Source organism: Fistularia commersonii, chromosome 20, assembly GCF_037954325.1.
Source record: "Fistularia commersonii isolate RoL2024-O1a breed Wild chromosome 20, RoL_Fcom_v1.0, whole genome shotgun sequence".
Classification (NCBI taxonomy): Eukaryota; Metazoa; Chordata; class Actinopteri; order Syngnathiformes; family Fistulariidae; genus Fistularia; species Fistularia commersonii.
Window position 1 is genome coordinate 14,868,476 of NC_141303.1, and position 26,858 is coordinate 14,895,333.

General features: G+C 49.3%; 1 protein-coding gene across 1 annotated transcript in view; it reads right to left on the reverse strand.

Annotated features, from left to right (window-relative positions):
- LOC147223089 (afadin-like) overlaps positions 1 to 26,858 on the reverse strand; it is an 81,779-nt gene that overhangs the window by 42,905 nt on the left and 12,016 nt on the right. The window contains 8 exon segments of the mRNA XM_086166746.1: positions 30 to 74; positions 2,549 to 2,695; positions 2,870 to 2,951; positions 4,809 to 4,966; positions 8,127 to 8,278; positions 8,352 to 8,509; positions 9,140 to 9,252; positions 9,339 to 9,534. Coding sequence (XP_086022872.1) covers positions 30 to 74; positions 2,549 to 2,695; positions 2,870 to 2,951; positions 4,809 to 4,966; positions 8,127 to 8,278; positions 8,352 to 8,509; positions 9,140 to 9,252; positions 9,339 to 9,534 — 1,051 coding nt within the window.

Consider the following 26,858-nt stretch of genomic DNA (forward strand, 5'->3'; position numbering starts at 1 on the left):
ACGCGCAGGAGGGTGTGGTGGGCGATTACCTTCGTGGTGCCGATAGGCGTAGTAGGCATAGTGATTCCCTCGCCCTACACAGGCAGGCAGCAGGCGGGCAGGCAGGTAGGGAGGACAGGAAGTACAACACATGCACAAGGCCCCCCATACACACGCACACGCACACGCACACACACACCATGCCATAAGGAGGTGGAAAAGAGAACAGACACATAGCAGAAGGTGAAAATGCAGCTACAGAGAGAGAGAAATAAAAATGTAATCAAATGCAGCGTTATCCTGTTATACAGTTAAGCAAACACACACGCACACACACACACACACACACACACACACACACACACACACACACACACACACACACACACACACACACACACACACACACACACACACACATCTTAGTGGTGAGTGTTTCCACACTCCAATGAGGTTATCATGCTAGTGGCGAGTTCAGTGTCTGGCCGCTCAGCATCTTTGTACAACAAACACCTTGATTCAGGAGTGGAACTGTTTCCGTGACCGAGCTCAGAACTCAACATGCTCTTATAACAAATTCAATTTGACCTTTAAAATGAGCTGAAGCGCTATGAATCCCTTCCAGCCCCTGGCTTGGTTACATGTTTTTAAATAAGAAAAATGTACTTTATTAGTAACAAATACTGTGGAAAACTAATAATACATAATAGAAGAGAATGTAAAGAAATAAAGTGGATTTGGCAAACTAGAGGTTTGGGGGGTTCATGTGGTTCTCTATCCTTAACTTAGCTTCCTAGCTCCACCCTTATGCTATAATGCAATGCTAAATGTAACATGCACACTTTGCTCCACTCCATGTCGGAGTGAAGCCGCTCGTGTTTCTAAAACCATCAAACCGTCCTAAATCGGCTTTGAACAGCTCTTCCAACACCTCGTCCGTCCACCGCGCCCAATCCCTGTAAATGTCCCTAGGCTTTCCACAGACGATGCTCTCTGTCACCGTATCTCACCTACAACAACTTTGATGAGTCCGAAACACGCTCATGTCTTTCCACGATTTTTTTCTGGGCTATGTAGTGGCGGCAGCGTCTCCTACGGTCTTTAAATGCCACTTCCCGGACAGCGGCGTCCGCGTTGGCGTGAAAGGCTCATCCCACTGCCGCTAACTCAGATCTGGACTCTGATCGCAAAGCTGGACATCCATTGAGCCACAGCTCTGATCGTAGAAAACTCCTCAGTAGATTCACTGGGAAGTCAGGGTTCCACTGTACCTCTTACTAGAGGTACAAATATCTCACCACAAAGCCAGTCCAAAAAAGGCCAAAATGAGGTTTTGAGTCTGGTGCTGTTCCTCGGGTCTCCTTCTAAGCCGGAGAGGATCTGGAACTGCTTACGATTCATGTTTTCTCAATGGCTTTTATAAATGTTAAAATTACGACGAGGGACGGTGCCAATTTGGCCCGGCCGCCCCCGCGGAGGGTCTTGCCGGGGTTGGATGCCCGCCAGAGTACGCAGCAATGGAATGGAGAGCATTCCACGCAATAATACAACACACATTATGGAACGGCTTTGGCTTTTCATAAATGTTATTGTCTTGTTTTTGCCCTCGCTCTCTACAAGAGCATCAGCACATGCAGCCAGATGGGACTAATTAGAGCTGGTTATGGGAAGAACTAACACACACACACACACACACACACACACACACACACACACAAACACACACACACAGATATCCCAAAGAAGGTGTTCTCCCCCAGGGCAGCGACCTGTCACCCACTAAGTGAGAAGAGTTAGTATCTCCACTTTTACGCCCCCCAAACAGCGCCGCCGCCAGGCAGGGGGGGTTCATGGATGGAGTGGAGGGAGGGAGGGAGGGAGGGAGGGAGGGATGGATAAAGTGGGGGAGGAGGAGAGGGGAAGGAGTGGATCAGCAGTGAAGAGATTAGCCGTTCAGGGGTCAGACAGCGGCGCGTAAGAGCAAACTTCAGGCGATCAGTGGATGTCTGTGCTGCATTCAGGGTCCCCTTACCTTTGCCGAACTCCGGGTTCTACTACCTCTCTATGTACTTTTACTTGGTGCACTGCAGTCTGTACTTATACAGTACTCTGTTTGGAACCAGCTCTGACTTAAAATGAACCTGGGACTGAAGGCCGTGCAGATGTTCAAGAACATTCTGGGCACAACGTTCAGGGATCGCGGGAAATGGCCCCATGCTGTTTGCACCAGCAGCGCCTCCTGTTGGCCACCGCCTGCAGATACAGGACCCCCAAACTCACAGCAGGTGTTTCCCTGCTGGGGTTGGGAGATGAATCTGTTCCTGACAACCATCTCCCCACCTTCTTCCCTTTTTGCGCGATGAATTATCACACATCAATCAAATGTACCTCGGCCTCTCCTCCTTTTATCTACTTCCTGGTTTGACCGAGTTACAGAGGAACACTGTGAGCAAGGTTCATGTCTGCAGAGCAGAGAGCTCAGGAAAGATTTACTTCTATGTCGCTTGATGTATATCTGTATGTGTGTGTGTGTGTGTGTGTGTGCGTGTGTGTGTGTGTGTGGACCTACCCGGGCTCAGCTCCACCAGGTAAGGCAGTTTCTCCGGTGGCAGCGAGCTGCTGCTGCTGTCCTTCCTCAGGCCCCTGTCCTCCATCTTCCTGCCCTTCCTGCCCTGGTAGTCGGGAGGCCTCTTCTTCAGCTGGAACACCAGTGTTTCTGCACACAGTACAACTACACTTTAACGCACTTGTCAAGCTACAGTCCAAGTTCATGCAGCTGCATCTCCGTGCGGTTCTGCTTTCAGGACTTGGGAGGAGACGGGAGAGGATTCAAGCTGCAGTGCCACAAAATGGCAAAAGGGGGCAGTAGAGGCCAGGCAGCGGGCATTACCTCTGTCTGCAGGCCAGTCCCTGAAGATCTGCAGCGGACACTCCAGGTCCTCCAGAATCACCTCCTTCCCTGATTTGTCGTCCTAATGAACCGGAGACGGGACATCCGATGATTTCAGGAAAAAAACATTTGAAAGCTCTAAATCCTGCCCCGACCCAGGGGGCGGGAGCTCCCCCTCCCTCCGCCCCCTCCGTCCCCTCCCTCCTCAGCTTTAATAATATGAGAAAGCCCGACTGGGCCGGAGGGACCCAAAACCCTGTGGTTGAAATGCGAGTGATCCTGTGAACAAGTGAAGGAATGTCTCGGAGCCCCTCCAGCCGGGGTCTGGGGATAAATACAAATTTCCTGTATTCATTGCTCCGCTTGTTTTCCACCCCGAGCCGCGGAGCAGACGAGGCCTGCGTGCCCCAGACACCATCCAGATACACCCTTACACGGCCACCAAAAGGTGCTGCTTCCTTTCAAAACCATCATTAATGACGCCATCAGGTGGGGTCACGGGGAGATTTGTGTTGAAGCACAAAGGGGGAAGGCTTGTCATGATGGTTGAGTGGCGGCTATAGCAGCTAGCAGCTAGCAATAGCACTAGCTTTAACAGAGAAGTGCATCAAGTGTAAATGTAAATAAATGTAAATAAAGTAACCATTTGACGACCGCAGACGGCATCGGATCAGGTTGATCCTCCAGACTGGTTGCCATGGAAACATCTTCAGGCCCCAGGCTTCGGGATGGTGTTTTTTTTTTTTCCATAATTATAATTGCACTTTTAACCGCAGGTTTGCCCCCGCATCTCTCGCTACCTTGCCTGGTCCTTCTCTGTTACCACCACAGTCACACACGTGCACGCACACACATGCTGACATGCTGCTGCCGTTGCTACCTACTCCTCACTAACCTAATGGACTCATCAGTAATATCGACTCTGTGTGCGTGCATGCGCAGTCTTGCCGTGATTGGCTGAGGCCAGTGTCAGTCATGGTGCAGAGAGTTGGAGGAGGCGGGGCTTGTGGCTGAGAGCCATTCGTGGCTTTCCTCAGCCAAGGAGCATTCCGTTCCAATCTGTGTGTGTGTGTTTATATATATATCTATATATGCAAACACACACAAACACACATACACACAAATGGGTGCGTGCATGTGGTTTGTGGGTACGACTGTGACCTTGGCTGTCAATTCTCGCAGCCTCGACGGAGGCTGTCGTAGGCGTTCGCTGACGGGACGAGAGGAGCAACAGAAGGATGCATCGGTGTCAATTTGGCCAAACACAGCCCGCCCGACGACAACAAGTCGCAGCCCGCAGCCCCACATGGAGGCAGACGCCCTTTCGGCCCATCGCCGGCGGAGGGCGGCTGGAGGGAGGAGGAGAAGGGCTCGGCGGGCCCTGGAAAGCTGACAGATTCTATTCTGTGCGGAAGCCTGTGCAAACATCTCGATTGTGAAGCTGCGCCGAATCAACCCCCTCCCTCCCTATCACCACGAGACACGGTTCCAATTCAACCCCCGCTTTGAAAACCGCCGTCAATCGGGATTATTAGTACGCCCTTACAGGGGCCTGTTGGGTTTGGACGTCAGCCTGGAGGTGGGAGAACCTGTTGCAGGCTCTGCAAGATTCTCAGTCAGGGCTGAAGGCCTCGAGACATTTCAAGGATTCAAGAACTCCTTGAAGCACCTCGGGACATTCCAGCCCTCCATGGAGAGATTTTTATTCACAGTGTGAATAAAGGGCTTCAGAGTGGTTGGGTACGCTTGGACCGGACATCTAAGCAGCATCTCAGCAACACTGTGTGTGTGTGTGTGTGTGTGTGTGTGTTTTAACCAAAGGTAAAAGCGTGGAATAAGATATGGCCCTTCATGGTTTGGAGTGGGACCCCTAACATTGGAGGGTGATGGAGTGGGAAAATGGAGGTTAGAGGTTGTGGTGGACGGAGGGTGTGGTTACCCAGGCGATGCAGTACTCTCTGGGGTTCTCCTTCTCCAGGCCGTACTTCTCCAGCGCCTCCACCACCGCAAAGTCTGCCGTGTCGCGGGTGGAGAGCAGGATGGTCTTGTAGGGGATGTTGGGCTTCAGACTGTCAGCGTAGATACGCAGAGTGCCCCCTGCAGGGAAACAGAGGGGGGCGGTTGACATCCCAAAACACAGAGCAGGAACTATTAAACACTCCTCTGTAGATCCCCCATCGTCCTCTGAGGGACAGAAAAGGATATCACAGCCTGTGGCCTGAATGGTCCACACCACAGCATCATTACAATAATTGTGGTGGGCTTTCAGGGCCTGCAAGGCCTTCTCTGCTGGCCTAAAAAAATATCCGAATCACAGACCGATTTTAATTCTATTTTGTCCATGAACACTTAAATAATTAAAGAATTCCAAATGGTTTGTCCGCTTCCTTGCATAGCTTTTTCCCTGGCTGTGCTGCTTCCAGACATGCATTTTCATATTGAAGCATTTAACCAATCACATTTCTGCCATTATTTATTGCCAGGTAGGCTGTAAGTCTCAGAAATCTGCCTGGAGGCTTGCAGAATCAGATTCACAGGCAGTCTACCGAAAAAAAAGAGCCGATGAAACTCTTGCTTCGATCAAACAGATATTGAGTTGCAACACCAAGGCCTTCTAGAAGGTTGAGGCAGAACAAAGCCAGTGGGCCGGACAAAAGCAGCTCCTGGGTCCTCAAGGTGTGTGCTAGGCAGCTTGCTGGGGTCTTCCAGCACCTCTTCAACCTCTCTCTGAGGTAGCTGAAGTTGCCTGACCTCTGGAAGACCTCCTTCATTGTCCCAGCACCTCAGAAAAGATGTGGCAGGTTCCTCAAGACCTTCTACCAGTCTATGGTAGGCAGCACACTCTTCTTTGCTACACTGTGCTGTTGGGGCGGTGCCAGGACGCGGCGGTGAGACTGAACCTGGACCATCTTCAATTGGTGGCAGTGGGGAAGATGACTGGGAGTTATCCTGGACAATCCTTCCCACCCCTTGCACCACGAGCTGTGGCTGATGGGCAGCTCCTCTAGCCAACGGTTCATCCCACCCCAGTGCAGAACTGAACCCTTTCCACGCTGTATAACAGCAGTCTGTACAGCACACAACTCTGGCTGGCCAGCGGCGCTTCGGTGCTTCCACAACCTCACTACCTCAACCTATTCACTACCTCACCCATTCATTCATGTTTCATGCCCTTACTATGTTGTCTTTTTTATCCTTGTTGGTGTCAGCCCACTCGAACCCTACCTATTTTTGCTTATTTATTTTATTGTTGTCATTGCTATTGTCACTGTGTTTATGTTGTCATTTAGTTTTAGTTTTGTTGTCTATTTTGGTTGTTACCCCTGCAGTCTTTTTTTTTTTTCTCCATTCTGTTATCTATTCTTATCCTTGATGTTGTTGCTGTAGTTGTTCTCTCCACTTTTTTTGTGGATGTCTTTTGGTTTTTCTATTTGTCTCTCTATTTATATTTATTGACACATAACTGTTACGCTGCTGTGACAAAATTATTTCCCCTATGGGATCAATAAAGTTTCTTCTCTTAGAAGGCTACGGCAACGTCAGCGTGTCACGCACCCTTTGATCGGATAATCAGGGAGCATGTCGTGAGCTGCACCGACACAAATATAGTTGTGTTGATACAAAAGCTAATTTGTCAGCCCATGATGGCTGAAGGAAGGGAGGAAATTGATATGGTTTCAGATTTACTGTCAAAGCCATTTTTGAGGACAGAAAGGAGGATGGATTTCGTGTAAAAATAAACCAATTCTTGATGAGTAAAATGTTTCTATTTTACTAAATAATATTGCAATTTTATGAGGGTATTATTGTCGCTTGTTTATGTGTGCCGCAGTTTTAGCTGCCAACAGTATTTATTAGGGCTACACGAGTTATCTCTGCCATGGAATGGCTCTTTACACTGCATTTCTGCATAATAAGATGTTTTTTATCGCCATAAAACAGTTATTGGGGGGTGGATTGCTATATGGCGCACTACTAAAGGCCTTGCTTAGAAATGCACAGTCCGCCACGGTCAATCACAAATTACCATTCACTAGAAATGCAAAAAGGTGATCCTGGTTGCAAAGATCCAGATGTTTGAAAAATACTTTTTGCCAAAAAGTTCAAATGGAGACAGTATTTGTTTCCTGTCCTTTTGCTTTGGACCGTCCTCGCAGCATTCTCATCCACACCGCTCACAGTGAGCACAGGACCAAGTGTCTGCATCCCCGCTCATGGATCAATGAGGTTGGAGCGGTTACCCAAGAAGGACTGTTCATTCTTTCAACCATGATCTATGTCACTCATCTTGCACGCGAGGTATCGAGGGTATCCCGGCTACGATTGGACAAGACACCGGACCGGTCAATCACAGGCTCACATATAGAGACAACCATTCACCCTCTCCGCAGCACGTCTGGACAATGTAGGGTCTCCATGAACCTTCTGCATGTGCTTGGACTGTGGCAGGAACCCAGAGAACTCTGAGGAACCCCACGCAGACACCAGGGGAGAACATGGAAAACTCCACACACAATCCAACCAGGGACCTTCGAGCAGTGAGGCGGAGGCTCTCGGCACTGCACCAGCGTACCTCCGTGCCACAGGCCTTATCAGCTTTGAATGAGTGCTTGATGGGTCCCACTAAGTAATGGAAGTCCCCGTAAAAGCTGCTGTGGGCTGCGGGGACACAGACCCTGCTGATCTGCTTGGAGAACCACCGGTGCCATATGCATGTCGAATGGCGGTTTTAGTTGCGTTTGGGGGAATTAGGTACATTCCTGTAACACAGCCAGAACTCCTGTGCAGGTGAATGAGGCGGATGTCGATGGATACAATCACCTTGGGAACATCATCAGGGAGCCGTCAGTAGATCAAACTGTTTAATTAATCTATTATTTTGGGGGCATCAAATGACAATTCGCGTTCACTGTGTGCAGGATTCTCGTGCTTGCTAAGTTGCTTCATGGGAGCACGGGACACCACTCTCTACTGGGGGGGATGTGGAGTTGGTTACCATGGCAACACACCTCACCAACGGTGCAGTGACGGGATGCTGTGATCCCCTCCTCCCTCCCGCAGACAGATGCACACAGCTCCTTTTGTATTCAGAGGCATGACATGAATATATATACAGTTGTTCTGTGGCGCCGTCACCCCTCCAAGCCCCTCCCCCCGGTTGCTGCTATCCTGTCAATCAAATTCTAATCACCTGCAGGATTTTCCATCTGGAGGACGGGGATTATTTTCATAAAACAGATAAACTGGCGCTCGGTACCTGAGTCTGGACGGAGTCTGAACTCCTGCATGCGTTTCTCCAGTTTCTGCTGGCGCCGCCTCTTCATCACCACCTCGGGATTGGAGATGGTCCTGGTGAAGCTAGTCTCGGGCATGTCCTTGTAGACCTCCGCGGCCAGGCGGCTGTTTTCCCTGCGGGGCACAAAGACCTCAGCCCTGGCGGACCGATACCCAGACCCCGACGGCGAGGGTTCGAGGGGATTACCCGTCCTCCCGGCCGAGGGTCTGATCATCTCCGTCAGAGACCTGCGGGAACTCTTTCTCCCGCTTCTTCTCCTTCTTCTTCTCCTTCTTGGAGAGCGTCCTCTTGAAGTTCTGGATCACACCGTCCTTCTCCTTCTCTGGCCCATTACTCTGACTCTTCTTCAAAAGGGAGACAAAAAGTGACAAGATGAAGACCTTTCAGCTTCTCCATTCGCTGGAGGTTGAACATCTACCTGGTTCCATCACCAGGTGCACCTCCTGTTTATATTCAGCTGCTAAGTGTGTCACTGGTATGAACTTCTTCATTCATTTATACCACTGGTCCTGCACGCAGGGTCATGGTGGGCAGCTGCCTATTCCAGCTGTCGTTGGAGGGAGGCGGGATTCATTCTGGACCAATCACAGGGCAGCGTATAGAGACACACAACCATTCACGCTCTCACTCATACATCTGGACAATGTAGGGTCTCCACTGACCCTCCTAATGTGTTTGGATTGTTGTAAAAACATCGAGTAGGGTGTCTCCACACAGGAAGGCCTCCTGTGGGAATCCAAGCAGGGACCTTCTGGCTGTGAGAAGGTTCTAACCGTCGCTCCATTTATGTATAAACTCTTCAGTATTTCATTCCCCTTAATGAAGTTATTAAAACCTTAACATGTGTCTCAGATCTGCTCCAGAAGACCCCTGGTTCTTCTCACCACATCCGCTGCCTCAGTGAGCCCTGATGGATCAGCTGAAGGTGCATGGTTTCCACCTTAGCGGTGGTGGATGAGCGGGTGAGGGCTGACCTTGGGCAGGACGTCGTTCTCGTTCTTCAGGACGAAGCGTCCTTCACGATCGTCCTTGTTCCAGTTCAGCTGAACAACCAGCGGCTTCTCGTCCAGGTCCAGCTGGCGCTCTTCTAAAAGGGGCACACACACACACAGAGTTGAGGACACAGTACAGCCACCTCCAAGGCCTGGATCCCGCTCAGTCGGTGGAACCCACCTCCGCTGACGTGGACCTCGTACAGCGAGTACTTGGGGGAGGAGAGCATCCTCATGTCGGGTCTGAACTTCTCAGCCAGCGTCTCAATGACGTCCTGCGTGGTGGCTGTGCTAGACACCCTGATGCACTTGGTGGCGAAGTTACCGGCCACCCGGTCCTGGAAATAGAACCGCATCACGCCATGGAATTCCAGATCCTGGGAAGAAACACAGAGGGACGTCGGGTTTGAGACATGAGGGGGGAAAAAAAGGCAGCAAACATCTAAGCATTCGGGACCTTCTATCACACCTTCAGGACCGACAGGAGGTGGAAATTAATTAGATGTTAGAACAATGCAGGACACCTGGGAGCCTCTCATGGTCATCCATGTCCTCCACCCGACAGTCATGGGAGAGCCGGAGCAAATGGAGTGTGACGGCAGGATGTGTGTGTGTGTGTGAGCAGTGCATGTGACAGAGCGTCAATGTCAACATGTGCCAGGTCTTAGAGCTACTTCAGCACTGTTAGGACAAAAGCTGCATGTATTTTAGGGGGTGGGGGGTAGGTGTGTATGCGTGTGAGTGGTGTGTATGTTTGTCACCTTCACGGCATCCAAACAGTGACACAGTGTATTTTGTGTGTGTGTGTGTGTGTGTGTCAGCAGGTAGATCTAGATAAGGAGATTGCACGTGCACGCGCAGACACACAGTCAACACAAGCCAGATCTTCAAAGGCAGGGAGACTTTAAATGCTAACAAACTTCTCCACAGCCAATCACCTGCCTCCATCTAACCCTCTCTTCTCATACCATCTACCTGTCCTCCACCCCTCCATCCATTAACCTCTCCTCTGTCCACTTCCAAACCATCTCATCCTGACTGTATCTTCAGAACATCTACTACGTGCTGTCCCTACGATGTTCTCCATCCTCCCAAAGAGGAATCTCCACATCTTCATGTCTGTCTGCTGTCTTCTTAGCATCTCCAAAGTGGTTTCTATGCCCATTGCCTCCACCGTTCCCTTCATCCCAGCTGATGCTCTCCTCCACCCGTTCCAACGTGCTCAAGCAGGTTTTGAACGGGTTCTCTGACTGGTTACACATGGAAACACATCATGGAGCACCAGCCATTGGAGACATGTTGAAATTCCACATTACCCCTGATGGAGACAAATGTGTTTTCTCCAAAAGGACCACGAGGAGGGTCAGGTGGCCCCCAGGTACCCTGTGGCTGCCTGCACAGGATCTGGCTCTGCCCTTTTTAGGCACCTCCTTCCATCTGGTGAGCATGTTTCATGCTTAGAGACCGTGGACTGAGGTTGGTAAGAATCAAACTTGAGTTTCCGCCCCTTTAACCCGGCCACCGCCAACAGGGAGGAAGCGGCGTGCACGCCGGTGCAGATCCCACATTCTTTGCCCCCACCCCAACCCCCCTCCATGGCATTTCCCACACCGGAACCAGAAGTGGAACGTCCGTATGCGGGGGGGCTGCAACTTTGGGGAAAACAAAAAAGCTAAGTGTTCACTTGCTGCTGCGCTTTGATTGGACGAGAAGTCAGAGAGCGCTGACACAGCAACTCAGGGCCTCGGGTTTCACCCTACCTGCATGCATGCACACACGAATGCATACGCACACACACACACACACACACACACGCAGCAGGGTTAACTCTGATCTCTGCTCGTGTTTCTTACGTCCGTGCATCAGAGGGCCGTTGGAGACGTGGAACCAGAATTTCTTCACTCTCAGGTCACAGGAGACCAGAGTCAAACTAATTTCCACCGAGGGCCGCATCAGCATAATGGTTGCCCTCAAAGGGACACATGTAATGATAACAGTCTAAATGTAACTAAGTGCAATGCACAATAAATGTAACTTCTCCTTAATGTTAAATAACTCTGAATTTATGACACATTCAAATCCAAATGTTACATATGCCTTCCCATCTGTCTTGACAAAAACCTCCCATCTGCATCAACTTTTCTCTTCCTGAACATTTAGGGATCATTTGTATTTCTGAATTCCCCTTGTTGAAAATAACATTGACGTGGATACTCCAAATCTAATACCGGGATGCCGCCACTTGGCAGGTTACATGATCAGCATGAATTGTGGGAAATGTAGTTCATGATCAATGCAAACGTTTGACTTATTTATTTGAAGACAATCAGACCTTTTAAGATGTTCTCACAGGCCACATTTAGCCTGCAGGCCTTGAGTTTGAAACTTGTGCCCTAAAGGGTGAATAGTTGTGTGTCTATGATTGATGAATGAAAGGATGAATGGGATGTGTGTCCCCATAAGCTGCCCTGTGATTGGTCCAAGGAGCCCCTCCTCCCAACCAATCACAGCCGTGATAGGCTCCAGCCTCACCGCCGCCCTGAGTGCTGGAAAAGCTGTATCATGAGCAAATGAATGAATTAATAATTACATTATTTAGAGTACATTTCCTTCAGGGATTTCATTCTTTCACTTCTTTTAGTGGACACTTAAAAGCTTGTAATTAAAATGCCTGCCAGTCAATGTCCTCCAGACCTTTAAAGCAGTAGAATATAAAACAGATATCTGTAATAATCTTACGTCCAGATCTCAGTCCAGACCTCGGAAAACTCCAGCAGAAAAGCTTTGGACCTCAGGATCCTAAACATACTGCTTCCTGAGGCAACAGATAACAGGCTCAGCGCTGCACTGCGCATGTGTGTGTGTGTGTGTGTGTGTGTGTGTGTGTGTGTGTGTCCTGATTCAAAGCAAAAGGTTTGACTGCATTTCGAGGGGTAAACAGATTTTAACATTCATCCCGTTTAAAGGTGAACTAACACTGAAACCCTTCAAAGCAACAACAACAACAACAATAACAACAACAGAGAGATTGACATTGAATAGACGGATCCCGCTACAGGAGCCCAGCGGCGACGTTTTAAAACCTTTTTAAAAGCAGGAGAAGCCGTTCTTCTTCATGTCCTGCTCCGCTTTGACACAGCTGAGCCCAGTTTTGATAGTCGAAAAAGGGTGGAGTCAGGAATGTGCATGTGTGTGTGAGAGTGTGTGTGTGTGTGTATACATGTGTGATTTACTGCTGGAATGTGGGTCATCGAGGGTTGCCGTTTTCAAGCCCGCGTAACCATTGGTAACTGTTACTGTGGAGACACTCGTCCACTCGGGCTCAAACAAAGACCGGCTCGCAGTTGGAGGCGGATAATAGACGCCGCAGCGGTCGCAGTCGCCCCGCTCGGCCGCTGGAACGGCTCGAGTGAAACCTAACAGGAAACGGATCGGCCCTTCCCTGCATAGTTTCAGGACGCGGCGCACTCCCACACACCTCGCCCGGCTCCGGGTCAAAGGTCACAATCACACGCACACACTCCCCTGAGCGCTGGCACGAGTCCAGAGTTTCACTTGGACATTTTCCAGTGAAGTCCACACCTCAGAGCAGATCATCAGGCTCCACCAGCTGAGGGGTCCCGGTTCTCCCAGACCCTGCGGCCAGGTGCCAGCCTGCCCGAGGCCATCCTAGGCCTTTCCGAGCACGCATATTCTCCGAGTTCCTCCCACAGAGGGTTTTCCGAGGACTGTCTGGAGGTGCGTGGACTCTGTGATTGGCAGGTAGGCGTCTCCAGGTTAAGCCCCGCCTCCCGCCCTGGAGAACCCTGAGCAGGAGAAGTGGCGTCACAGACGAATGATAGAGGAAGTCTGTGGAGGTGGGAGTCTCCATTTTCGTCCATCGAGGTGATAAAAAAGCTGATCTCCCGGTACATCAATACAGGAGGCCACACGTTTAACTATGCTGACTGAATAAAGCACATCCAGTGGAGTTTCAATGGAAGGTCTAGCAGACCTGCACATTGAAGACCCACTGTCCCCGGCGTTCTTGCTTCACCGGCGAGAAGGACTACAGGGAAGACTTCCTGGGAGCCTTTTCACAGAATAGAAGCCCCGCCCCCTCTCTGGTCCAAGCAGTTTGACCCGTGTGTCGTGTTGTGTACCGCTTCGGCCTTCAGAACACCGAAATATAATTTCCTCATAACTTCGGACCGCCAGAAAACGGATAAATCCCATCGTAGAGTGCTAAACGGTTCTTTAAATCACTGTTGCAGTCTGACTGTGCCCAGAACTGCTTTCCTCTGCACTCACACACCTGACGCACTTCGAAATCATTCACCTTGTAAAAATAAATGTCCAAAAACCGCTGAGCGTTTGGGAGGAAATGAAGCGAGAACAAACTGTTGGGTTCATCCCTCCTGCAGCTTTCGCTCCAGTAATCCCCCCGCAGTTTCATTTTTTTTTCCTGTGTTCCACTGACAGGAAGCACAAATGTCATCAAAATAAGAGCCCCAAATACACCCTGCTCCTGTCACCCAGTCCAAGCGACAGTGCAAAGGGAGCAGCTGATGTAGCACTGCCGCCGGCGTGTCACGCATCTACTTTTAATTTCTGCCAATTGCCTAATGCCTTGTAATTACTTTATATTATGTATGTAGGACTGAGGGCCTGTGTGCGTCTAATCCTCTCTGCAAGGCCGTGCCAGGAGGAGGCATCAGCCGGGGGGGTGCGCGCACACACACACACACGCACACACACACAAACGCACACAAGGAATGTGTGAGTGAAACCTGCAGTGAAACCTGCAGGTCTGGACTATTTATGACGCGCACATTCAAAGTAGGCCGACAGAGGAGATACGGCTCTTATCGGATAGATAAAACCTGAAGGAGAGGAGGGAGGTGACTGAGTGTGTGTGAGTGTCTGTATTTGTGTGTGTGTGTGTGTGTGTGTGTGTGTGTGTGACCCCAAGCTCTCCTCCAGTTCCACTCTGTAAATGATCGACCTGCAAGCTGCAGTTCTGTCCTTCACCAGAAGAGGCTGAAGGACTGCAGGGGTGCGTGCGTGCGTGCGTGCGTGCGTGCGTGCGTGCGTGCGTGCGTGCGTGCGTGCGTGCGTGCGTGCGTGCGTGCGTGCGTGCGTGCTTTGTTTTGTTCCGCATGCTGATTGTGTTGTGCAGCACTATATACTAGAGAAAAAGATATGGGTGAAAGTAAGTACTACCATCATTTCCGGACTATAAGCCGCTACTTTTTTTTCCCACGCTTTGAACACTGCGGCTTAAAAAACAGAGCAGCTAATTTATGGATTTTTGGGGCTAAGGAGCTTCTCAGCGGCAAAACATTTAGCCCAGTCACATCGGGACGATGATTTGACGGTGAATTTTGAGGCTGTTCAATTCCGACACCATAGAAGAGGACTTTAATGGTTTTAGTGATCAGGAGGAAGACCAAGATACCAGCTGGAGTAGGACAAAGCGGGGAAAGAAAATGGATGGTTGGACTTCTCCTTGTGTTATTTATTATTCATCTTTTTTTTTTTTTTTTTTATCAGCCGTGTTACACGCACTGTTAGGAAAAAAAGCATTTCCAGTACATACTTGTGGATGTTACCGAAATGTATTAAATTAAAAATCCAAAAAATGTGTGTAAATATCTGATGTTACAACATGGATGCCTGCGGCTTCTAGACAAGAGCAGCCTATATATGTACACACAGATTTATTTGTTTATTTTTAGTGGGTGCGGCGTTTGGTGTAATAGTGTTTCCTCCAGGTAATGTATTACTATTTTTAGGAAACATTTTCTACATTTTTGAGGCGATTCCTCACAAATAAACTAAATTTCATGTTTTTTTCTGAAACTATACTACAACTACCTGTGTTACTTCAAAAATGAAATGACAACAGAGCAGAAATTACGGTCATTGTTCAAATTTAATTTCCTGTTTGTGAGAATGTTCACATTCCCGACCCCTTGGCCGATGGAATCTCCTGATCTCCAGGCTTCCGTGGACTTCTCCTCCTCCGATGCATCTCCAAGTCATTCGTTATGTAACAGTGGACAGGGCTTTAACGTCTGAGCAACTCGGCTAAATTAAACCGATCCCACGGGGGTTTGTCATCCTGAGGAGACGCTTCCCACACTCTGAGCCCCTTTCATCTACGACCTACCACTCCCTGACACACACACACATACACACACACACCTCTGCACTGCACAGTGCTCTAGCAGCCCGGCTCAGGAATGCCATCCGTAAACCCTCGCCCGAGTAACTCTCCTCGCTGAGGTGTCGACAAGGTGAGACGACAGAGGGACGAGCCCCGGCGTCCGAGCGGCTGACACTGACGGGTCAAAGGTCACATATGCACCCCTATGAGAGGGGAGGCCAGAAATGGCAGCTCCCACCTGGTGCTTGTCTCTCTGCTGTCAGTGGGTATGTGTGTGTGTGTGTGTGTGTGTGTGTGTGTGTGTGTGCGCTTCCCTGAGAAAGCAAGGGACCGCTAACCAGCTGCCTCTGAGCAGCGAGCCTGGAGGATCCCCTCTGCAGGGCTGCTGGCACCAAAGTCTTAACGAGTGGATGCAAAAGACGAAGACAAAAACCTAGGAGGGAGAAGCGTTGCCACGGCAACAGCGTACACGTAGTTGGCCTCGCATCCGATTCCCGAACGGCGTGGAAAAGCATCTCGTGCCTGGAGGCGAGGCGGACTCTGCAGAGACGGAGGCCAGACGAGGGATTCGTGTGAGCAGACGGTGAGGAAGCGCTCAAGTCCCGGCTGATTCAAACATCTGAACAGCCAGACGAAGCACGCCTGGGAGGAGACAACCACACTAAACCACGTCAGTCATTGGATTTACATCACTAGATGTAAATCCATCCGCCTCTGTCCAGCGTGAAGGAGGAAGAGCGCGCTACAGCTGCACGCTGTGTGCCTGGACGGTGAAGTCAGACTCCGCTCAGAAGTTGGACTTGAACTTTTCAGATCCCTTCCCATGAGCCGTTTGGATTTCATCTGTGTGCCTTTTCTTTTAGCAGCTGGATTCACTTTTATCAACCCTCGCCGTTGCAACCTCGTCACGTGCTCCTCAGCTGACCCGGGAAGGTCCCTCCCTCATTTAAAGACCAACTATTTGTTTTATTTGGAATACAGAAAGCAAGAGGTCACCAGCTCCAGCACCATCAGACACCATCCTCAGACCATCCTTCGGCCACTCTCACACCCACTGTCTCCTTCCCCACAGGAGAAAGCCTATTTCCAACACATCCTACATCATCCCACATGCATGCACTCTGTGTGTGTGTGTGTGTGTGTGTGTGTGTGTAAGACGGTGGAGGATTATCAGGTGTTCGGGAAACTAACCAGACACATTTCCCAGCATGTAAATCATCTGCTGAGCTGAAGCTGAGCACAAAACCTGCTGGTCCATGACTACACACATACACACATACACGCGCACACACAACTTTTAAGTTTCCAGGTATTCATCTGCCCTGAAGTAACTCCTCACACTCTTCCAACTGTTGCACTAGATATTCTTCTGTGCTCTAAAATAAACATTAACTCTTTACCATGTTTACATTTCATCCCATACATTATATTCATACGTCTTGGGCTATCTTTTTGACATTTGTAAATTTATTTCCTCAATTCTAGCTAAATTTTGTGCACAGCTTTGCCTTATGCTACTGGATCCCAGGATTCCCCCCGGATCAATAAGGTATCTATCGATGTGGCTCCTGTAACCATCAGTCACATCGTATCGAATTTATCCAAGACATGTTGCGAGCCTTTGAGTTCAAATGTTAAAAAACATTCATTTCTAACCTACCGTTAAGTTTGGGATCGCTTTCTAATCCAACTGAATGAAGTCCTTCTAACCTTCTTCAAAAGTGGTTCAGTAAGCACCCAGCAGGGGGATATTTCTACTGATGACCAGGAAGATTCGACATCAATGTTTTTGGCTTTAGTTCATCCAGCTGCATCTTCTCCATGCCTCCCGTACCTGGCTGTCCTGCTGACACCCCGGGTCCCCATGTGTAAAAAACATCAGGGATGTCAGCAGCGAACCTCAGGAGATGCTTCAGGAACGTCGGCGTAGGCCAGCTGTTTCTGGACACAAAATTCTCTCCGACCATCGCCACGGTTTGAAAAACAGCAATCGGTCTCACACGTCTGGACCACGTTCCTCTCCGTGCTTTTTGGGCTCGTTGAAACCGGCTACGTGTGGAAACCAAACATCACCTCATCGCTCAACGGAACTTGGGAGAACAAGGACGTCCACATATGCCACGGCATCAACGCAACAGGTTCACGGCCCCGACAGGGGCGACCATGAGGCAGTCTTAGCGTCCTAAGCCATGTAGCGTGCTATACAGCTTCGTGATTTGTCCATACGCCGACTTCCTTGAAACTTCAACTTCCACAAGTAACTGTGAAATGACCTTGAGGAAATAAGAGCCTCCTAATAACAACAACAACAATAAGAATTCTAATAATTCTGAGGTCTGCTTCTAGCGCTCAGTTGCTTCAATAAAGTTACAATCTCAAAAAAAAAGTTTCAAAGACTACCCACATATCTCCTGCACTTAACGCTTCTGTGCTTCATTAAAACCCAAACCGGCAAACCTGAAAAAAAATAAATAAAAGAAAAAGGTTAAACCCTAGTTTCCATGGAGACGCCGAGTTCTTGAATTTGAATTTTCTTTGGCATTAAAGGAGATGGATTTAAAGTAAAGGGGAGGAGAGGGAGCGGGGGAGAGGGGCTTTCTGGGTGATGGCTGTTTGAAAACCAGAATAGATTCCAGCTGCTGTGCGTCATCTTATTCTCCTCAAACACACACACACACACATACACACATACACACACACACACACACACACACACCTCCTAAAATGAACCGGGTTCCTGAGTCAATATTGTTGCAGCCCCACCTGCAGTAACATAGGGGATTCCACCATAAGCCTGGGTCTAAGGTGGGCCGGACTGGGCTCTTGGCCTCAGACGTGGGGGAGCGGAGGGCTCTCATTCCACGTTGGATCCCAGCAGAGACATCTGAAAACATCAGACGCACCGAAAAGCCCCGGGACAGGAGAGGGATGTGGAGAAAGACTCCCGTCCCAACAAGCAGGACAACGGCTTTCTCATACTAGTAGATGTGAGGCTCAGAGTGACGGGGGCCAAGATGGCGGCCGCATCCCAAGGTGATGGGGGGAATGATTAAAGCAGACGGAGGGTGAAGAAGAAGAAGAAGTGGCGTTTAGAGAACAAAAGAGGAGGAGGAAGGAAAAGAAATAATCAAATGTGATGTGGTTCCTGGAAACAATCCTCCCACTCGTGCACGTCCTGAGAGGGAGGTGCAGGTCACAGGAGGAAACATGAGGAGTTTGTGTACGCACACACACACAGGACCAGCAGGGGTGTCTTGCCCGAGGACACTTCGGTATCAGGATGGAAAGACTCTGGCCACAGAGTTGAAAAAGAAGAAAAAACACATGCACAACCGCTACCCAGTTAGGGATGAGTGCGAAATCAAAAAAGAAAAAAAAAGTTGACCGAGTTTGAAAAAAACATCCGCACACCAAAAACACTCCGAACAGAAAGATAATTAAAGAAAGAAAAAAACAAAATCATTCTCGAATGATGTTTCGAGCAAACATAGGCTCTTCCTCAGATGCTTACCAGAGATGGGATGAAACGTGAATGTGAAAATAAGTTTTTTGGGTTCGATGTAAAATAAATCATCTTTGTTTTTGGCGCATTTTTGGTGTGCAGATTTTTTTCAAACTCTACTCCAGCCACAGGGACTCATTGGTCACGTCAGAACATGGCTGCGGGCGATGTTTCCAGCTCATTCTGTCTGTTTGCAGACACAAGTTTCATCCTGACATTTATTTACACTTTGCGACTCACTTAAGTTTCGGAAATGTAATATTGGACATGTATTTAAAGATGGCCAACATCTAATCGCACAATCTCCCTGTGACTTGTTTAACATCTTTAACACTCATTCATTCAAATTCTACACAGCTTATCTTGTACTCAAGGTGGCAAGGTGCGTGAGTCTATCCCAGCTGTGATTGGATGAGATGCAGGGCTCAGACCAACCAATCACAAGGACACAGAGACATGCAGCCATTCACCCTCTCACACACAGGCCATACAGATTCTACATAAACTGAAAGGATATCAGCGTATTGATCAATACCATCATCATCTATAATGGATTTCAGCTCCAGCCCTGGTCCTCGTGTGACTGATACCCCAGACAGACCCTACAAAACCACACTCGGAGGTAATCACAGCTGGACTTCCTGCCGGGCAACAGAGATAAACAACAACCACCTGTATCACTGCTAGGGCTCCTTCTTCTCAGCCACTGTGAGAAGCCCCTTTGTTTCAGGTGAGTTCAACCCAACCCCTGCCCTTCCTCCTCCTCATCCATCCATCCCATCCTGTCACTGCAAGAGAGTAAGGCATTGTGGGAAGGCAGGCATAAGTCATTCGATGGCCGGCCACAAATCAGACCTGCCTGCTGCCTCAATGCCCCCATGAAGAGGCCTTGCGAGGTTCAAGGCTAGCAGATAGCCACTGCTGGGAGGACATTACTGTGCGTGCGTGCCTCAGCTGTCTGGTACAAGGCTGCTGATGCCTGATGAGATGTGATGAACAAGCTGAAACGTCTGTCAAAGTGACAAACAATGTTGTTTAATCGTTTCATTACCAAAAGAAAAAGGTCATCGCGTCCCGAGATTCCTCCTCCATTTCAAAAGCACCTTCAGAAACCCCTTCACGACAAACCTGACTCATCAATCGCACCCACACAGTCAATGTTTGACTACACTGACCATTTTCCACCATGGCAGCCCCCGTGACTCACTGCTTATTGATGAGATCTCAAAGCATGTAGACAGAGTGGGTGAAGGAGGACAATGGCATCTGAAGGACCTCAACTTTGAATTTTGGTTTCTTTACCTTCCTGCAGCAGTAGACATAGTATCTCTGGACACTGAAGGACTTTGAGAACATCGGCGTCTTACTGTCCAAGACCATATATCTTCAACAGCAGCCTGAGCCGAGTCCTGCTGCTGCTTCTTCTTCTTGTCCTTTAGGCTTTTCCCTTCAGGGGTCTCCACAGCAAATCCACCTTCTCCATCTAACCCTATTTCCTGTATCTTCCTCTCTCAGACCAACTAACTTCATATCCTCTCTCACCATGTCCATAAACCTTCTCTTCGGTCATCCTCTGGACCCCCAATTCCAGCATCTGTCTATCAATATATTCACTGTCCCTCCTCTGTACATGGCTAAACTATCTCTGTCTGGCTTTTCTGACCTTCTCTGTAAAACATCTATCATATGCAGTCCCTCTGATGGACTCACTCCTGATCCTATCCATCCTGGTCAGTCTCAAAGACAACCTCAATATCTTCATCCCTGCGACTTCCAGCTCTGCCTCCTGTCTTTTGGTCATTGTCACTGCTTGCAGACCATCTCACCACTGTCTCCTCCACCTTTCCTTTCATTCTGACTGATAGATAGTCTTCTATCTCATAGAAAACCTGAGTCTAGTCCTGCAATCTGCCACAATGGACTTCTCCAACAAGACTCAAGGAGAACCAGGCTTTTTGGGTCACAGTTCCCAGTGGCCTCGCGTGTCGACCCAGCAGGAATGAAGAAACCCTCAAACTGTAGGAAGTAGAGCCAGAGGATATTTGGATCCGTAATCGTCCTCGTCCAACTGATTTGACCCAAAATTCCTCAGAACACCCAGAAGGCCACAGGAAGCGTTTGAGTCTCGCATTTACCAGACAGAGACCTTGTTTTTCTTCTCCATGGGGATTTTGAAGAGCAAAACTTGTCATGAAGTGGAACACAGCTGGACAATAATCACATGTTTATAAGGGAAAAGGAACTTTTATGACCGAACTTAACGAGTCAACGCGTGCGAGTTGGTTGTACGGATGGCGACCAAAGGAGGCGACTCGTGCTCAAGAACAGCATAAAACGTGGGGTCGGCCTGAAGGTCACGTCCGAGCCCAGCTGGGCGTGACACAGCACCATTAATTAGCAAATGCAGCGTTTGTAAGCATGCACAGGCTCCCCGCGGGAAGCACACCATTATGTATTCACAATCAGTCACTTGATAGCATAAATATGATTTACATTTTTGCTTGGCACACACACACGCACGAACGCACACACACGCACGCACATAAGGATGTTAAAAAAAAAGGACAGTCGAGTTTTTTGATTGGGAGATTCTGTACGCCTGCAGACCTGGTCTTCAGCCGTTCATTGTGGACGCAGGTTCGAGGGGTGAACAGATCAATAAGGTGGATTTTAAATCAACCACACAGGTTTAAAAAACACACAGGTTAATACAACAGAATGATCTTATAGGGAACAAAACATCCCCCCAAAAAAACATGAAAGTGGCACAAAGTCTGGTTTTCCTTCTACAGCCGTCTGAATTCCTGCTTCTCCACAGACAGCGACCTCCAAGGTCCTGCAGGTCGCATTGAATGTTCTGTACAGACAGGATTCCCACCTGGGCGGCGTCGAATTAACCAATTAAACTAGTTTAAGGAGGACTCATCACAGCTCGGCACCAACTTAAGAGGTGTCTGATAACTGGAACCATGAGATCCTCAGCTGGACTCACTCCATCACCTTGCAGCTCCAAGGTACTTCAGCCTGGATCACCTTCCCCCGTTCACACACTGAGCGAACCGTCAGGAACAGTTGAGTGGTCCGGTGTCTTGCCAAAGGACATTTGGGCATGCAGACAGAAAGGGCCGAAGACAGCTCCGCCAGCTACGGACTCACAATCTGGTCAAAATAAAACACAGATCCGAAGGCAGCCGGTCATCTGAGCGGGTCACGTGACGTGCAAGCTATTGCAGGCCTTCAGACAAATCCTGGAAAATAATTTAGTTACAGCTGTCAGACCAATTTAGGAGGCAGGAAATCCAATTCAACAGGCCACCGAACACGAATGAGACACACACTCTCACACGCCCGACGCCCAAATCATGTCAGCAGTTTCCAAGAATCTGTTCTTTTCATTAGTTTGCGGAGAAATGCCGAGCTCACCCAGCTCCGGCCTCATGAGGAGGATCTGCCGTAACAAAGCCTTCCTGCAACAGTTCGCCGTTCACGGTCTGAGAGCCGGCGTCGGCCTTCATCACACCCATCAATAACAACCATTGTGAAGGCAACTGTCGTTCGCTACAAGTTGCTATGACAACAACACAGGATGTCGGGACGTTAGCAGGTGAGCTGATTGTCATGTGTCACGTAACACCTTCCCAAACAAACACATTGGTTAGAGGTTATGGTTAAGGTTATGACCACCTGACATCCATATGGAGACCACAGTCACGCCGCTGTGACGGCTCACCGCCTTGTTACACGAGTAATAATCTCGTCAGTTCACAAAGCCTGACGAGCAGGAAGGTGTTTGCTTTAAATGTTGCAAAGAAATTTGCTTTTAGTGCTTAAGAGGCCATTCATTCATTTATGACTTCATTTACTGGGCAGGAGTCCCTGCTTGGATTCCCGCAGGAGGCCTTTCTGTGTCTGTGTGGGGTTCCTCAGGGTTCTCCGGGTTCCTCCCGCAGTCCGAGCACATAGTTGAGGTTCATGAAGACCCGACCTTGTCCAGACGTGTGAATGAGAGGGTGAATGGTTGTGTATCTCTAGGTTCCCCAGAGTCCAATATCATGCAGGAAGTACATTAGAGGCCAGTTATTTCCCTCTCCAGAGGACAGGAGGAATTAATGCACAAGTGATTGTTACTCCATAGCCTTCCTTCTCATAGCTCCTCTACTTAGTGCACAAAGCACATTCTGTCCTACAATCCTTTCACTTCTACCGAAGTTCAACCATCTCATGGACCTGGTCCGCCTCAGACTAACCGCCGACCTGTAGATGCAATCCAACACTGTCGGCAACAGAGCGTCGCTATGGAAACTAGCGAGGGCGGGTGTCGTGTTGCACTGTCTAGGCCCAGGAGGCCCCGCCCTGCTCTCAGGTGACCACTGGGGACACAAACTACAGAACGCATTAGCTTCCATTCTTCATCCGATCAAATCAACTTTAAGAAGGTGTACTTTAACGAATATGAAATTGAAAAAAGATTGAAAATGTTGATATTCTTTTTATATTTTTCACTTCTCCATCTTGATAGCACTTCATTTATCTGAAACGTTACAAGAACTTTGGGTTTCCCGGGGCTTTAAATAAGCTCATGGTCATTTCTCCTCCATTGCCTGACCGTTTTGTGAAACTAAAGGTTACTTTGCCAGAACTGTATCCATTGTGTTGCTGTACTGGTAAAGTTGCTGTAGTAAAGTCTTGATGATCTGAAGATCTTTTCTGAATCATTCATGGATGTGTTGTAGATTTGATCCATGTGACTGATTGCATTTTACCAGGATTAAAGATACTATTGCAAATGCTTCTGATGTTGTGCTGTGAGGCCATGAGACCAAAATGAGATTCCTCTGCGGACAGATGTTCACACTCGCTGGTGGACCACTGCTCCACTGTCATAAATGGCCCCCTTGTAAACCAAAGGCACGTTTTGAGGTATTTCTCAGTTTTTCTTATATATAAAGATGGTCGTTTGCGACTCCCAAGATGCCCAGAGCTGCAGCATTTCGCTGGGAGCCACAGACACCCCAGAGCTGCAAACGTGACTGACGCCGCAGGCATTCAAATTGGCAGATGACATCACCGCCGGGCCTCCACCAAGTGGCGCATGCGGAGATGGAGGCGTCCTGGTTGGAGCTTAATTTCCACATTTACAGGATTTACTGATCCAGGACATTCCAGTCAGTCGCAGAGTTTTCCTCTGGTTGGTGAAATTGCCCGGTATCACTGGTGCAATGTGGTGCCACAAACAACACCAGAGAAGAAACTCTTCCACTGGCATCAGTCGGCCTCACTAGACAAACAACTAACCGAGGAAAACACTGCAACGGTGAGTATGCATGCGCACACACTCCCACACAAACACACACACACACACAAACACTCACTCACAATAACACCTATGGAAACTGACAAACAATTATTACCATAAACCGCCTAAAAAGCTCTTCTCCGCCTTCTCTTTCCCTGGACACGCGTTAAAAAACACCCGAATCCTGAATTCTTTCCTGCACACAAATCCCCCACAATCAACAAGGAAGGGCTTAAACGGCAGTAAGAAATGGCTCCAAATCTGCAGGATGGGGTCTGAACTTCTGCCACAGGCAGAAGGAGAACTGAATAATAACCGAAGAATGAATTTGGTCACACAGTCCCATCCAGAAGAGAACGTCCACAGCCGGTTCCTTTTGCAGCTGCCAGCTCAGACATCCAGAACCTCCAACCAAGTGTGTGTTCACACAAGGTGTGTGTGTATCCTGTCCTCTCGCAGAGCCTCTTATGAAACAGGGCCGGGGGAGTGAAGACCAACAAATAGGGCTGGGTGGAGCAGCGAGGAGGAAAGTCCCCGGCACGCTGAGCTCACCGGCACGCCGCTGCTCCACTTCTGTTCAAGATCTTCACAGCATCCAACTGGGTGGGCGGGGGGGTCAGGGCGGGAACTGGGAGCGGCTCCACCCGGGGAGGGGGGCTAATGGAAACCAGCAGCGGGGTTCACCGAGGGACAGGGCTGTCGAGTGAAGGGGCGCAGCTAGATCTATGATCGGCCTGTTCTGCACGGACAACCGGCGAGTAGCCAGAAGGTCCAGGCAGAACCTTGGTGAGCGACCGGAACTTTTGGTTTCACGCAAACTGCAGTCAAAGGAAAAACCAGAGCGGTTCCACCTTTGGGTCGTCCACGTCAGTTGGTGTTTCTGATCGTCGTATGTTTGTGAAGGTTTACATAGTGGGGCGGTCAGCCCCTGCCGAGACGGGGCTTGTTGTTTGCTCGCTGGTCTCCTATCCCCTCAGTGAACAATGACAATGTCCGCCCTATCCTCTGGCCAAAGGCTAAATAAAAGTTTACGTTCCCTCCCCCGATGCTGTTTATTTAGCCCTTTATTGCTCAATTACCCAAAAACTGATTGAGCATGACGTCCTCTTGTCCGGCAGTCATTTATTTGTGCTGCTTTGCAAACTTGAGATAATACGGGCTCCGGCTCGACAATCCAGGACAGGAAACCAATTAATCATCGGGAGGGGGGGATGATATCATTAACATTAATGCCGTCATTAACAGGATACAAGGCGAGACATAAAGACGGCATTGATCGTTTCATGGAAACACAGGAGGCGGCAGACCGGCCGTCCGCTAGCAATACTGGTCCGCAGATTCAGCGTTCTACCTTCATTTGCGGCTAATTTTCAATACAGAGGTTTCATTTTCGCCCCAAGCTCCCCCGGGGCCCGCTGTGCCACACGCCTCACCCCACCCCCAATCCCAAGGGCGACCATTCACCATCACGAGAAGGTGTGAATGCTCATGGGTTACTGTGCAATATCACAGTTGCAGTCAGACATGCCTTGACTGCACACAGTTCTGCCCAAATGGCAATATCCATTGAGATACCCAAGAGAGCAGTCAGACCGAAGCCCCTCCCCTACGCAAATCAATCATGGTGGACACCATATCACACAGCGGGCTGAAAATGAGTTCTTGTTATTTACACACACACAGGGATTAAACTGCACAGTGTGGAATCAGTGCACATACCACTGACTCAGACACACTGGTTAATCTTTTTCTAAGAAACCCTGGAAAAGGTGGGACTTCATTGCGCGCAGTTTTTGTGGCGCCGGCTTTCTAGAAGACCAGACTGCGACTCCAACACGCGAAACGCGCCGCGTGGGTTTGTTTGACCGATAATCTAATCTCCCCCCAAAAAAATAAACCCTGCTTCTCCGACCGAGTCAAGGGCCATCGATCATCCGATCAGACCCAAATATGCATCAAGCCAATAATAACCAATGAGTAACGCTGAAAAGCGCATGAGGAGACAAATCACTGTGCTTTTCCTTTGAATTACTTGGCAGAGAACGTGACAAGCCCAGACGCTCATCATATTCATCTCACTCTGCGCCGCTGATTTCCGCGTATTGGCCGTTTTTTGTTTTTTTTTTCCTGCGAGCCAGCAAGAGGATTCACTGAGAAAAAAGTGAAGATAGAGAATAACTCGGAGCAAGAGGTGTTTGGACTTTCCACTTAGCCCCTGGCCCAAGTGTCGCCTCCCCCGGACCTGGGCCGGGCCCAGCCCCCAGGAAGGGAACAATAAGATTCACTCTTGGTGAAGATACACCTCCGCCCCGCCCCCACCTTCCACCTCCTCCCAGGACGCAGCTAAGACATTGATCTGCCGCAAAGCACCACGGGAACCGGGAGCGAGCGCTCACGGCCCAGGACCGCCGTCTGATCCTGCGAGGTCAACGGGGGGTTAGCACCCGCCCGATTGGCCCACAAGGCAGTGACAGGCGGCCAGGGCAGCGAATCAGCCGGGGCCGGGCGAATGAGGGGAAGGAGGGGCTGAGGAGCAAAAGGAGGAGGAGGTGAACCAGGCCCTCTGAGGGGATTAACATGGTCTGACAGGCTGGCTGGGACAAACACACACACACACCATACATACACACACAAACACACACACACAATCTTTGAGGGGCGGGCTGCTCTGGTGAACACACACAATACATTGCTTGTTTTAGAACAAGAGGAAAGAGAGAAAAGATAGATAAGAGAGGCCAAATCACAGAGGAGG